Source organism: Seriola dumerili, unplaced genomic scaffold (assembly GCF_002260705.1).
Source record: "Seriola dumerili isolate Sdu_G_001 unplaced genomic scaffold, Sdu_1.0 BDQW01000800.1, whole genome shotgun sequence".
NCBI lineage: Eukaryota > Metazoa > Chordata > Actinopteri > Carangiformes > Carangidae > Seriola > Seriola dumerili.
The window spans coordinates 612,805-626,429 of NW_019175055.1; the positions used below are offsets into that span (position 1 = coordinate 612,805).

A 13,625-nucleotide genomic window follows, 5' to 3' on the forward strand; every position below is an offset into this window, starting at 1 on the left:
GGCTGCTCAGAGGAGGCGGAGGGAACCATTTAACACCGTGAAGATATGAGGGATTATAGCTTGGGTGATGGACACTAAATCAAACCAAATGTAAGTAAAATAAAATAAAATAGAAACAGCATATTCTACAGTTAATTAAGAAAAATATTTGAAGACATAATTTTGTGCTGATAATCAGGGCCGTAAATATATAGTAAATATCCAGTATTTTTCATTCATAAATTTCACTACTAAAAGTACATGAATAAAGAATTTGTTATTTTTGCAAAGACATTGAAACTGAATTTAATGTGTGGAAATAAAATTTAGGTAACATAAAATATGAGGGAGCTATTATGCGTTACTGAATAAAGATATATATCAAATATGAAAAGTGCAAATAAGAGAGATAAAGATTTTTTTTTTATCTTAAAATGTAAAATATGGATTAAATTGGTTAGAAAGTTTAAGACAATTAGAAATGAATATCTGTTTCAAAGTTTCAAGCTATTGAATATAACGGAGCTTATTTTCGATTTCAAAAACCAGATACTCTAAAAATATGTAAAATATGTAAAATAAATAAATAAAAGACATCTCTCAGACACTGTAAATGTCTCTTGTCGGGCGTCCGTTAATTAATCCTTCCGTTAGTTTTCAACATCCTGCATGGAGTCTGTCAGTCTGCTTGTCCTCTTCCTGTGATGGCAGAACACTTGATGCGGAATTGTGAAACAGCTTCGCACTAAGTATCGCCTGCAAACATTTACTCAGTATTGTCGCGTTCTGATCATGAAACAGTAAATTCACAGTGGAAAATAATTGTATAACTCTTTCCATAACGCGGCCTTTTATGCTGAAAGAGAAACGAGTGGAATCATTTTTAAAATAAGAGTTTCAATTCTGAAAAAAAAAATCGTTAGAGAGGTCTTTCCCTCTTTTTTCTACATTTGAATTCTATTTAAAAGTGAATATTAAATATAAATTCAACAGATGCTCTTTTCCTTTGAATGTGGAATCAAAAGAAGGACAAAGAAAAGAGAGAGGACTTTTTGAGACATTTATATTTATGCAAACATCTTAAATAAGAAAAATATTTATCACTGCACAGGTCCTTTGACTCCTTATCTTAACCCTTCATTCTAATCATAATTAGGACTTCATCACACTCACATTTATAACCTTTGACATAAACTCATGTTTTGATATTTCAGTTATTAAAGTGCAATAATGTCATTCAGCTCATTTATTATCACCCTAGGTTAAAACAATTTAATTGCATCAATGAAATTCAGATAATTGTCATTTGTAATCATAATATCTGAATGATTATAGATGCATAGATAGAAAACATTTGCACAATTCAAGGTAGACATCACATCACCGCAGCCGCAGCCGCAGAAGGCCGCAGGATAATCCTCAGCTCTGACTTGGAAGTCTGTCCCATACACGAGGAACACATGTGACTCCCCCTGCCATTCGTAGGTCACCTTAGTGATAGGAAGTAGCTCGATAGTATGACGCTGAATAGAGAGAGAGAGAGAGAGAGAGAGAGAGAGAGAAAGAAAAGTTGCTCAACACGAACTCATCCCACACAGGAATTACAGACGGAAACAAAACGTATACCTGCTGTAAAATGCGTGACGTTTACAAATACTTGGTGCTCTCTGAGGAGCTTTTCTCAGGCCTGTGCAACTGCTCGGTCAGGGAAGGTTGTCACTGGATAAACCTGCATCACACATGACCTGACTGTCTTTAGTTGTCAGAGCATTACTTGTTCTTTTCTAGAGCTGGCCTTTACCATGTGGTTAGTTTCTGCAAACAGCTCCTTTGCTCAGTTTGACCATCTCTAACCCACCGGCTTGTTCAACAGTGTGCTTTTCTACGTTGTTAAGCCTGCAGATGTTTGCAAACATATGGAACATGATAAGTTTCTTTGTACAGCACCTTACAAAAACAAAGCTGTTCGAAAGTTGGACATTTTGGAAATATGCTTATTGACGTTCTTGTCGAGAATAAGATGAGAGGTTTGATACCACTCTCATGTCTGTATGCTAAATATAAAAATGGAGTCAGCGGATGGTTAGCTTAGCATAAAGGCTGGTGCTGTCCACAGCTAACAAAATCCACCTCCCAGCACTTCTAGCGCTCACTAATTAACACTTTCATTTTGTTTGTCAGAGAGTCTCTGCTGGTTGCCTGGCAACCTCAAGGTCACCACCAGAAAGTCACTGCTCGTGGCCAGGAAGTAGTCCAGCACGTAACCCGCCATAAAACTCTTTCCTATACACTTTGGTTTGTGTATGAATTAAACATGAGCTATAATGTGATGATTAATTTAAAGGTGCTGTAGGCAGATTTTGTGACCTTTGAACCCAAGCTGTCACTGAGAGCGGACAGTGCAATAATGCCTGTTGCAAGGCCGTTATGAAAGTGTTTTGCTCAACACTTTAACTTGCTGTGGTTTTATTGATTAAATCACAAATGAAGTGCTTAGCAAGAAAAGCACAATGAAAGCTCATAGTTAATCTCATGACCAGCAGCCGTTCATTTATGATGGTTCAGCAAATACACCTGTTAATAAATACGCTGCCTTCAAAATCCAAAACAAAACATGCAGCTCCAGATCTGTGTTTTGAATGTACTTGATGATATTTGGAAAAGAAACCGCTGTCTTCATTATTGTCATTTCTCTCTGGCCCTTTCCAGACCTGGTTTTGACATCTGTCTCATCACATGTGGACAGCTCTATAAGTACAGGTGTGAACGCATACCTGTTCATTTGCATATAAAGCGGGGAAGTGACATCCAATCACAAGCGGTCACTCGAGACGCACTCGGAGATGCATTTTAAAGCCAGGTGTGAACTGATGTACTTAGAGCTGACCACTTGTAATCGGGTCACTGAAGATGCATGTTAATGCCAGGTCTGAACAGGACCTCTGTCTTGTATCGAAGGCCTCCATGTTGGTGATCACTCCCTCCTCTGCTGGCTTCTTGCTGTAGCAGCATTTCTCTGATGCGTACTTGATGAAGGCTTGTTGAGCATCTTCCTTGCTGAGAGTTTGGATGCTGTAAAACAACAGTATCACATTTTCTCAAGAAATGAACATGCAAAACCTGCAAAGAATGTCATTTTTACATCTACATTTTCTCATTTGGCAGACGATTTTATCCAAAGCGATTTACAAGTGAGAGACATCACTAAAGCTCCAGTGCAGTGGGAGACCTTGTCGTAAGTACTAAGCACTACATCTATTTGATAAGTGCAATAAGATCATGTAAAGAAGCACTGAAAGTGTAAAGTAAGGGCTCGTTAGGCATGTTAGGGTGTTCGAGGTGTCACGAGAGGTGGTGCTCTCAGAAGTGATGAGTCTTCAAGAGATTACAGACGATAGAGAGGAACACTCCAGCTCTCATGTGCAGGGATTGCTATCCCTGCACATGAGGCAGTCAGTCAATCAATCAATCAATCAATCAATCAATCAAATCAAAATAATTTTCTGCTGTTATATTGCCTTCTGAGCTTCCATCATATTATTGCTTTTGCTTCGATTGTCAAGGCACCTTGTAAACTGTTTTTAAAGGTGCTATATAATAAAGTAATCATCATTATTATTATTATAGTTAAAAGTGGGAATAATATTAAGTAATGGAAGAGTGGGGTGTTGCAGTGAAGGAAATGCTGAAATTAAAACACATTTCTTTCACCAAGCTTTTGAATAATGTCTTTTAAATACTTCACATATTTTTACATTTCTTATTTGTGTTTTTATTGTTATTGTTTTTTTTTTTAATTTTGTTTATTGTTCATTTGTCTGCATGCGTGTGTTTTTTGTTTTGTTATTTTATCCTTGTGAAGCACTTTGTAATCTCTGATTTTGATAAGTTCTGCATAAATAAACTTAATTATTATTATTATAAATGCCTGGATTTCCCCAAATGAATCTGCAGGTGTTCAGTTCCACTGTGCTGGTAGGAGCTAGAGAAAGCAACACATAAATCAGCTGTCAGATTTGTCCATATCATTAAATAGGCCTATAATTACAAAGCAAAATGAAACTCCTGGCCCAATTTCTGCCTTGGTCCAAGGCCCAAGTCAGGCCCATATACTTCCACATCTGGACAGAGCTTGGCTGTTATCCTCCAGTGTTGACTGACAGCCAGAGGATTTTCTATGTGTTTGCCAGAATTGGTCCAGATGTGAAAGTAGCATCTGACAATCATGTTGTATATGGGCCAGATTCGGGCCGTGGAACCAGGTGTGTACTGGGCCAGAAGAAAACAAGCACGTGGCCAAAGTGTGGGTCGGATTTATTTGTATTAATTCTTCATTAACTGTTAATACAAGAGATACAGAGACGTTACAGCTGTTGACAAACACATTAATATACATTAATATAATTACATTAACATAGTCTTTATATACGGCTTAAAAATGCTCAATCCAGGGATTCAAATCTAAATTTACAAAGCAGGACAAATCAATAGTTCGTTTTTGGTGTAAGTATATTTTCATATAAGGATACAGACGCTACCATGACAACATAATATCCCACATGCTTTATAATGACATGATGTGACAAAATGGATTTTTAACAAAAAGGATGCAGATCTTTGAAAAAAGTAAAAATAAAAGAATAAAAACATAAGTAACCAATTGAGCACTGACTGTTGTTCAACTGCAATAATACATAAATATATACATTTTGACTGGATTTTGTACATTTATTATATTTTCCCCAAACATAAACTCTGTGTGCACCACATGCCGTAACCCCAATCTTTCACCCTGGAGAAAAACCCAATGAGATGGTTTAGTACATGGAGTAATTCTCGTCTCTCAGTGCACGAGTCAGATAGCGCCTTTATGAATGAGGTGATTGGTGAGGTCCTGCTCCGCCACAGTCTCATTTACGCAGTCCATCATGACGCTCCACACGGCTGTGTGTTGGGGTGGGGGCCGCCGTGGCACTATTACAGCTCCCCCCGGTCAGTCTGTGGTTATGTCAATAAAAAACTAGGATCCGTAAATGTGCCACATTCCCGCTGCAGGCTGGGTATCTGCTGTTTATGTCAGGTTTTGGTAATGTTTCTGCAGACTGACTGATAGGCCAATCCACCAGGGAGGCATTGTCTCCAGAAATTCCTTTTAACTTTGATCACCCTCTAATGTGACGCCACTGTCCTTTACAGCCGCATTATTTTGGACTGGAATGGAATTTCAGCCTCTATCTTCATTTTACGTGCACATGCCTGCAAGATAAGTTAGGAATTTTCCAAAGGTATTTATTGTCTATGAGAAAGCTAAGCTAAAGTTGTGTGTGCATGTGTGTGTGTGTGTGTGTGTGTGCTGTCGGATTTGTTTTTGCTTTTTTCTCTAATTTCTTGTCAGTGTTGCAAATTGATGCTATGATCACTCCAGATAAGATGGTCCCAGTCTTCATTCATCACAGAGGAAGCCTCCAACCAACCCCAAAACCATAATGAGCAGTTAGCAAAGACATGTTGAAACAACTGTGAGAGGACTGGTGATGGTGCAGAGGAAGGCCAACAGAGGAGCCGACGCTCAGACAGGAGTGAAGCTCAGATACCAGCTTATCGCCACAGCTGATTCCAGCTCAGCGGGAGGCAGAGCTGAGCTGTATTTGATGGCAGACGACTGAGTTCCCACACATAGGGAGGAGGCTCAGATCTGATTTGTCATCTGTGGCTGGAAGTGAGAGATGGAGGCTGTCGCTCTGGTCTGGAGAGACAGCACAATGTGATGTATGGATACAATCAGTCTACTGCGTGTGTGTGAGTGAGTGTGTCTATCTGTGTGTGTGTGTGTGTATCTGGAGACCACAGGCACCATTGTTTCTGTGTGGGAAATAACAACAACCTATTACTATGTATATGTCTATCAATATTGTCATAAATATTGATTTAATAATTGTTTTGGGAAATAAATATCATCTGTTGTCTTATAATATATCAACCAAAAAACTAATACATCAGAACTGTATTACAATGGGTGAAAGCCAAACATTTATGATTGGGAAGGTGTGAGGGTGAAGAAGAACATTATGCATGAGTTGGTTGTTGGCAGCGTCCCTGTGAGGAAAAACAAAATAACCAGAATTAGTAGGAATATCAGAAAATTACAGCAGCTGAAAAGTCTTAAATTATTATTGCTCCTGTGCTAAAACACAGTGTGTCTTGAGGCTACATCCACACTACTTCGTTTTTCATTTTAAAACGGCGTTTTCAAACTAAATCGATCTCCCCTCCAGACGACTGTTTTAGCTCCGTGTCAGAAACGATCCCCGTCCATCCGATCACCTGAAAACGCATTCGTACCTGAGCGATCACCTACACTGGGCGCGCGCGCGAGCCGGTGTAAATAGGAAGCGGTTTGTCTTCGCTGCAGTTGATTAGTTGCAAAAAAAAATACTGGGAACGTGGAACAGCAAAGACAGCTGCAGTGTTAAGATGCAGAATTGAACTCCTCAACAGCTGCTAGCAAAGACAGCAAGGTCAGTTACACTTGTATTTCTTTATCCGTGCTGTATTCATCGCTGGTAGTCGAGGCTGGTGAGACCCAATCAAGGAGCGACCGCGGGTGTCGATGTTATCGACCCCAAACATCTCTGCTGTCGCCCGTCCAGACTACAACAACGCATCCTTGGGGGGTTTCAAACTGAAATGGGGCGTTTTCAAAAGTCTCCGTTTTCGGTGCTCGAAAAACGTAAAAAAAAACAAAAAACGTTTTAAAACGAAAACGTAGTAGAGTGGCTGTAGCCTTAATGTGCTGTGTGTTGCTCGCTGGTATTAGACAAAAGGTCCCTTTTCATCATGTTCATGTTAAATAGCTAATAATTACTCATGCAGGAGCTAAAGTGATCTGTAATTGTGTTTTCCCATGATGCATGTCTTCTTTTTTCAATCATCATTTTCTACCACAAGCCTGTCACACACCTCTGACAAACTGCTGTGGCCCCTGTGGAGCCCTGTAAGGTGGGCAGGGTGGGCCTCACTCCCTCCCCATCATGGCTCTGGTCTGCGCTGTGGTCAGATCATCACAAAAAATGTGAACTTTCTCCCCTTGTATTACAACTGAGCCTCAGTCGACTTCTCCCAGATACATGCCAGTGTACGCAGGGAGCAGATAGAGGGGAACTGAGGATTTAGAGGGCTGGAACACGCCCCTGGTGCTCTGTTCACTGGGGAATGTGAAGTAGGAGTCAGCCTAATCTCCAGCACCCATGGGAGACTGGCTCCTGTCTGCCTAGCTGCCACTTCCCTATCTGTGTGTTTCATTTCAGCCTGTCAGGCTCTATCTGGACTGCTGGTGCTGGTGCTGCTGCTACTGCTGCTGGGTTCAGGCCCTGCATTGGGGACACACACATCTTCTTTTCACAACACACTGTCATAAACCCATGTCGATTGAAAAATGCAATATTTATGGAGATGTAACCCATGTGAAACAAAGCGCTACTAAAACCCTATACAGTTGTGTGAAAAAGTGTTTGCCCCCTTCCTGATTTCTTATTTTTTTTGCATGTTTGTCACACTTAAATGTTTCAGATCAAACAAATTTAAATATTAGACAAAGATAACACAAGTAAACACAAAATGCAGTTTTTAAATGAAGGTTTATTATTAAGGGGGAAAAAAAAATCCAAAGCTACATGGCCCTGTGTGAAAAAGTGATTGCCCCCTAAACCTAATAACTGGTTGGGCCAAACTTAGCAGCAACAACTGCAATCAAGCGTTTGCGACAACTGACAATGAGTCTTTTACAGCGCTGTGGAGGAATTTTGGCCCACTCATCTTTGCAGAATTGTAGTAATTCAGCCACATTGGAGGGTTTTCGAGCATGAACCGCCTTTTTAAAAAGGTCATGCCACAGCATCTCAATCGGATCCAGGTTGGGACTTTGACTAGGCCACTCCAAAGTCTTCATTTTGTTTTTCTTAAGCCATTCAGAGGTGGACTTGCTGGTGTGTTTTGGATCATTGTCCTGCTGCAGAACCCAAGTGCGCTTCAGCTTGAGGTCACGAACAGATGGCCGGACATTCTCCTTCAGGATTTTTTGGTAGACAGCAGAATTCATGGTTCCATTTACCACAGCAAGTCTTCCAGGTCCTGAAGCAGCAAAACAGCCCCAGACCACCACACTACCACCACCATATTTTACTGTTGGTATGATGTTCCTTTTCTGAAATACTGTGTTACTTTTACACCAGATGTAATGGGACATACACCTTCCAAAAAGTTCAGCTTTTGTCTCGTCAGTCCACAGAGTATTTTCCCAAAAGTCTTGGGGATCATCAAGATGTTTTCTGGCGAAACTGAGACGAGCCTTTATGTTCTTTTTGCTCAGCAGCGGTTTTCGTCTTGGAACGCCATTTTTGCCCAGTCTCTTTCTTATGGTGGAGTCATGAACACTGACCTTAACTGAGGCAAGTGTGGCCTGCAGTTCTTTGGATGTTGTTCTGGGGTCTTTTGTGACCTCTTGGATGAGTCGTCGCCGCGCTCTTGGGGTAATTTTGGTCGGCCGGCCTCTCCTGGGAAGGTTCACCACTGTTCCATGTTTTCACCATTTGTGGATAATGGCTCTCACTGTGGTTCGCTGGAGTCCCAAAGCTTTAGAAATGGCTTTGTAACCTTTTCCAGACTGATAGATCTCAATTACTTTGTTTCTCATTTGTTCCTGAATTTCTTTGGATCGCAGCATCATGTCTCGCTTTTGAGGATCTTTTGGTCTACTTCACTTTGTCAGGCAGGTCCTATTTAAGTGATTTCTTGATTGAGAACAGGTGTGGCAGTAATCAGGCCTGGGTGTGGCTAGAGAAATTGAACTCAGCTTTCCAAAGATGTGATAAACCAGTTAATTTATGTTTTAACGGGGGGGGGGTAATCACTTTTTCACACAGGGCCATGTAGGTTTGGATTTTTTTTCCCCCCTTAATAATAAAAACCTTCATTTAAAAACTGCATTTTGTGTTTACTTGTGTTATCTTTGTCTAATATTTAAATTAGTTTGATGATCTGAAACATTTAAGTGTGACAAACATGCAAAAAAAAAAAAAAAAAAAAGAAATCAGGAAGGGGGCAAACATTTTTTCACACAACTGTATGTCCTTTAGGGGTGTAGATGTACGTTGTTTACTGTGGTGGCACAATACACTCTGCACACCTGGTGTAGGTGACGCTATGTGATATTTCCCAACACCCGTTTCAGGAGGAGGTCACCTCCTGAAACGTCTTGAGAACGTGCTGCAGATCAGCTAAAGAACTCTTGGTAGGAAACAGCACAGAATAATTGTAAAACCTTGAATATTTCCATGTGTCAACTAATAAGCTAATAAGCTGCACTTTTATTGGAATCCTGACTGTGAACTTGAGGGAGACAGCTTCTGTCGAGTTGTTGGTGTTGAAATCTCGGTGAGTTGAAGGAAACATTAACTGAAGAGAACAGAGTCATTCTCAATGTTATAATGTGCTTTTCCTACCACTAGAAGTCAGAATGTCTGCTGTGGAAAAGGCTCACTGTTTGTATGTGAGCTTGCTGTTGTTAGCATTTAGTCCAAAGCTCTGCTGCGACTAAGTACAGCTCTTCTTTTTGTACTCCTAGAACCACTTGCATGTCCTATGTAGCCTGGGAAAAAAAAAAAAAATGTAATTAAACATGTCAACTCTGATTCCTTGAACAATAATTCAGTATATTGGCTAGACAAGTATAGTGGGATAAAGTTAATGTATATTTAATATTATTTTATTAAAAAAAAAAAGAATGAAACATGGCCAAGAACTGAAATTAGGATTTTATTAGTAGACATTTCCCCCGTTCATTAATCTACCAAGCTGTCCACAGTTATGGATACAACCCCTTACAGTCCCCCACCTCAAAATAAAACATCTGGTACAATTTTCTCACCAAAAACTGCTTAAATACTATAAAAATAAATCAATTGCACAAAATAATATGCCATTTTGCTTGTGATTACCTCTGTGCAACACTTGTACACATATATAACATCGACAACCACATCATACAGTCAAAAAGAGGAGGAGGGTAAAATTCAACAGAAAGAACCAACACTCAAAGCAACATAAAACCTACATCTAGTTTAATGACACAGCGTTAGTCTTGTAACTGGTAGAGTCTGAATCAGCACGGATGAATGTAACCGTTCCATATGTTTACTAGCCACATTTTACCAGATGCAACTCATTTACAGTGAAACTATTTTTATCAAAGTTTAGATTCATTTATTTATTTAATTTAATTAATTAATTAATTTTTTTATTTAACTGTTGCAGCGATGATTTGACCCGTGACGGTGCAACTTGAGTAGTGTTTGCATGATAGACTTTTAATGACACGCTGAAAAAACCTCCCAGATAATCTAGACATAAAAAAATAACCGGATTCTGGATTTTAACTGTGAATTTAAGCAGCGAATAGTTTCTAACAGGAAATAATGATTAATCGCAGTCCGTCTATCTTCAAACTGCCCTGGCTAGTAAATCTGACAAATGTAACGGCCACAGTCAAACGTTAAGTGTTAAGCTGGTGAATGATGTTCACGTCAAGCCCTGACTAGACACTCTGCTCCTCTATCAAACGCTTCAGATTCATGATTGGACAGAAAACTCTTTAGAATTAGAAACATAAGCAAAGGAGAAAAAAAACAACAACAGAATTCTTTCATAAAACCTCAAATATCATAAATAATAGACATGAATAAAAAAAGAGAAAAAAAAAACAAGGGAATGAAACTAAAAAAAAAAAAAAAAAAAATCCAGGCACTAACATGACATGGAAACATGGACACGACATGGAAATGTAAAGTGAAATTGATCTAAGATGTGACACAAGGCTGGTTGTAGTGCCAAGTAGTTCAACACATAATCTGTTTTAACTATCTGGAATATAATATATTAAGATTAACTAAGAAGGCAAAGTCATTATTATCCGAGCTGAGGCTGAGGGTGTGTGTGTGTGTGTGTGTGTGTGTGTGTTGGGGAGTGTAAAGCTACTGTAGAAAGACAGATCAGACATACTGCAGAAATGTTGAGCTGCAAAAGTTGCATAGAGGCGTATCATGAAATACGTTATAGCTCCTGAATGCACTGATGAAAACACGATTTCTTTTAAACATCTGGATTTTGAAATGCATGAAAGTATTGAGTAACGTTCAAAATAAATATCTCTGAAGATCTCACAGGGTTTAAAGTCATCTCATTAGATTTGTGGCACATTCTCTGTCCATATTATTCTAAATTAAACTTTTCCAGCTACTCCTTTCCATTTTCACCAGTGCAAACAGGCCTGCAGGTAATGTGAGGAGTGAGTGTTGATGACCTGGAGAGCTGAGGGATGTAACCTGTTCACAGGGAGACACTGATGATAAACATGAAGCAGTGTTTTGTCTGAATGAGCTGCATCCACACAACAACAATGACGACGACGACAACAACACAACTGTTTCAGCAAAGCGACAGATAGAAAGGGATTTTAAATTTTATTTATGTCTGGATTTATTATTTTATCTGAATAAAATCATCCCACTGAGAGGAATGTTTGAAAATATGTTAATATTATTTCAGCTTACATACTAAATCAATCAACATCAATATCTGATAAAATGAAAGTCAGATCTGTCCAATCCATTCCTGTGTTCTCTTTATTATCCAGCTAATATACTTTAGATCTTACGTCTTGGATTTCCACTCCACATTTGAGTGGAAACCTGAGTCCTGCTCAGCTGGAACTAAAGGCGAAATACTGACAGTCGACCATCTAAAACACCGTGTGTGTGTGTGTGTGTGTGTGTGTGTGTGTGCGTGTGTGTGTGTAACATTAAGATGAAGCTACAGAGCAGCTACAGTCCAAATGTTTCCTGGGAGTCGTGATGTTGATGTAGCTCATTTCTGGTGTCGAGTTTTATGATTCAAAATGTGGAAAGACACATTGACTTGGGATGTTTCTGCACATTAAGCTCCAGAATACTTTGCATCCAGTCCTCTGCTTCGAGTGTTTCGTCGCTGCCGACAGTCCGTTGTTGTGCTAACATTCAGCGGAGTCGTTATCAGATCTCGTGTGGTTTCGTTTCGGATCCCGTTCGAGCTGCACATTCCACTTCGCTGTCGAGGAAACATCCGTCTCGTGTTAGGTGTTTTGATTTACTTCGATACGTAAACCTTAAGTAGAAGGTTAATGGGAAGGCAGTGGTTAACAGTGGTTACTAAATGTTTTGGGGATATGACACAGGGACAGAAATTCGCTCATGCTTGCATATGATTTGTCTTTGACCAATTTAACCAACAGTGTTTCTTTATCATTTATTATGTACTATGTCATTATATATATTTTGTTTTTGAGGGTTTCATTCTTTAAAAGTTTCCAAAAAAGAAAAAATCCTCCTCAAAATTCCATCTTCAGTCAAAGGAGCATTCACATCCCTGATTTCCCCGTTGACTGGGCGGCCATCTTTGTACGTAGATCCGTCCCTGCGATGACTGTCTTCATGGTGCTTTGACTCACTGATGACACGTGTGACTCAGTGGTTTCTCTGTGATTGTAAAGACTGAACATTCAGATTGGACCTGTGGGTTTCGGGGCTCGTACCAACTCTCTGCTGCCGGGGTGGATCCGGTTATTGTGCTCTAAACGTGGTCGGGGGGGGGGGGGGGGGGGGGGGGGCAGAAAGGTGGGAAACGTCTGCTGGTCGACAGGTGATGAAATAAAGGTGATGAGAGGAAGAGTGTGGTGAGGAGGAGGAGGATGAAGAAGACATCGAGCAGGCCACAGTTTCCGAGACGTGACGGTTTCTTTGTGAGACTTTGCGATCTGTGGGTCAGTTTAAAGGTGATGACGACGATGAAGGCAGTGAGATGAAGATGGGAGTAAAGGTTGGTGGGTGCTTTACATTTCTCTCCAATTGGTGATAGGCAGATCATTGCAGGTTACAAAGGAGGAGGAGGAGGAGGAGGAAGGCTCGTGGGCTCTCAGTAGATGTCGGGCAGGTCTTGGTAGCTCCTGTTGAAGTAGCCGCCGGTGTAGATCCAGTCCTGCAGGCCGGTGAACGGGTTGGTGCCGGACTGGAACCACCTGAAGGACAAACACAGGTCAAGTGTCTGCAGGAATTCACCATGACCTTTAGTTTTTATATTCTTTTTACATTTTATTTTTATTGTTGTGGTTTTTTTTTCCAACAGCTTGTTACAGTTTCTTTATGTCTGATTTGTATTGTTTATTTAACTTATTTAATTTTACTAATAAATATTTTTTTTACACAAAATGATCCTCACAAAAGAATTTCTCACTTGCCTTTCAAGGCTTCCGTAGTTTACCCTCTAACTTTATTTATTCATTAGTTGTTTTCTGATGTTTCTGTTAGAAAGATAATTAGCATAATTTCCCCAAATGTCAAATCTCTGTATAATATTTCTTTAAAACACACACACACACACACACACACACACACACACACACACACACACACACACACACACACACGACAATTAATACACCCTGTCAATTTAAAATAAATGATAATTTATTTTCAAAATTGGCTAAAATGTAACTTGTCACATCAGTGACTCTGTTGTCGACAGATGACGATGATTGAGGAGATCTCACTTGTTTGGAA

The 13,625-nt window shown here is 39.8% G+C and overlaps 1 protein-coding gene and 1 long non-coding RNA gene across 3 annotated transcripts in view; one reads left to right on the plus strand and one right to left on the minus strand.

Moving 5' to 3' along the window:
- Nucleotides 1-13,625, plus strand: part of LOC111237010 — a 14,520-nt gene continuing 895 nt past the window's right edge. The window contains exons 1-3 of one of the 2 annotated variants that reach the window (XR_002665746.1): nucleotides 1-90; nucleotides 3,145-3,214; nucleotides 5,405-5,703. This is a non-coding gene — a long non-coding RNA (uncharacterized LOC111237010). Of the gene's footprint in view, nucleotides 91-3,144; nucleotides 3,215-5,404; nucleotides 5,704-13,625 lie in introns of those variants that run through there. The other variant, XR_002665745.1, reaches the window with a different exon arrangement.
- Nucleotides 12,683-13,625, minus strand: part of LOC111237009 (oxysterol-binding protein-related protein 2-like) — a 24,503-nt gene continuing 23,560 nt past the window's right edge. Inside the window, exon 14 of the mRNA XM_022765940.1 lies at nucleotides 12,683-13,084. Within this exon, the coding sequence (XP_022621661.1) occupies nucleotides 12,982-13,084 (103 nt within the window). The 3' untranslated portion in view covers nucleotides 12,683-12,981. The remainder of the gene's footprint in view (nucleotides 13,085-13,625) is intronic.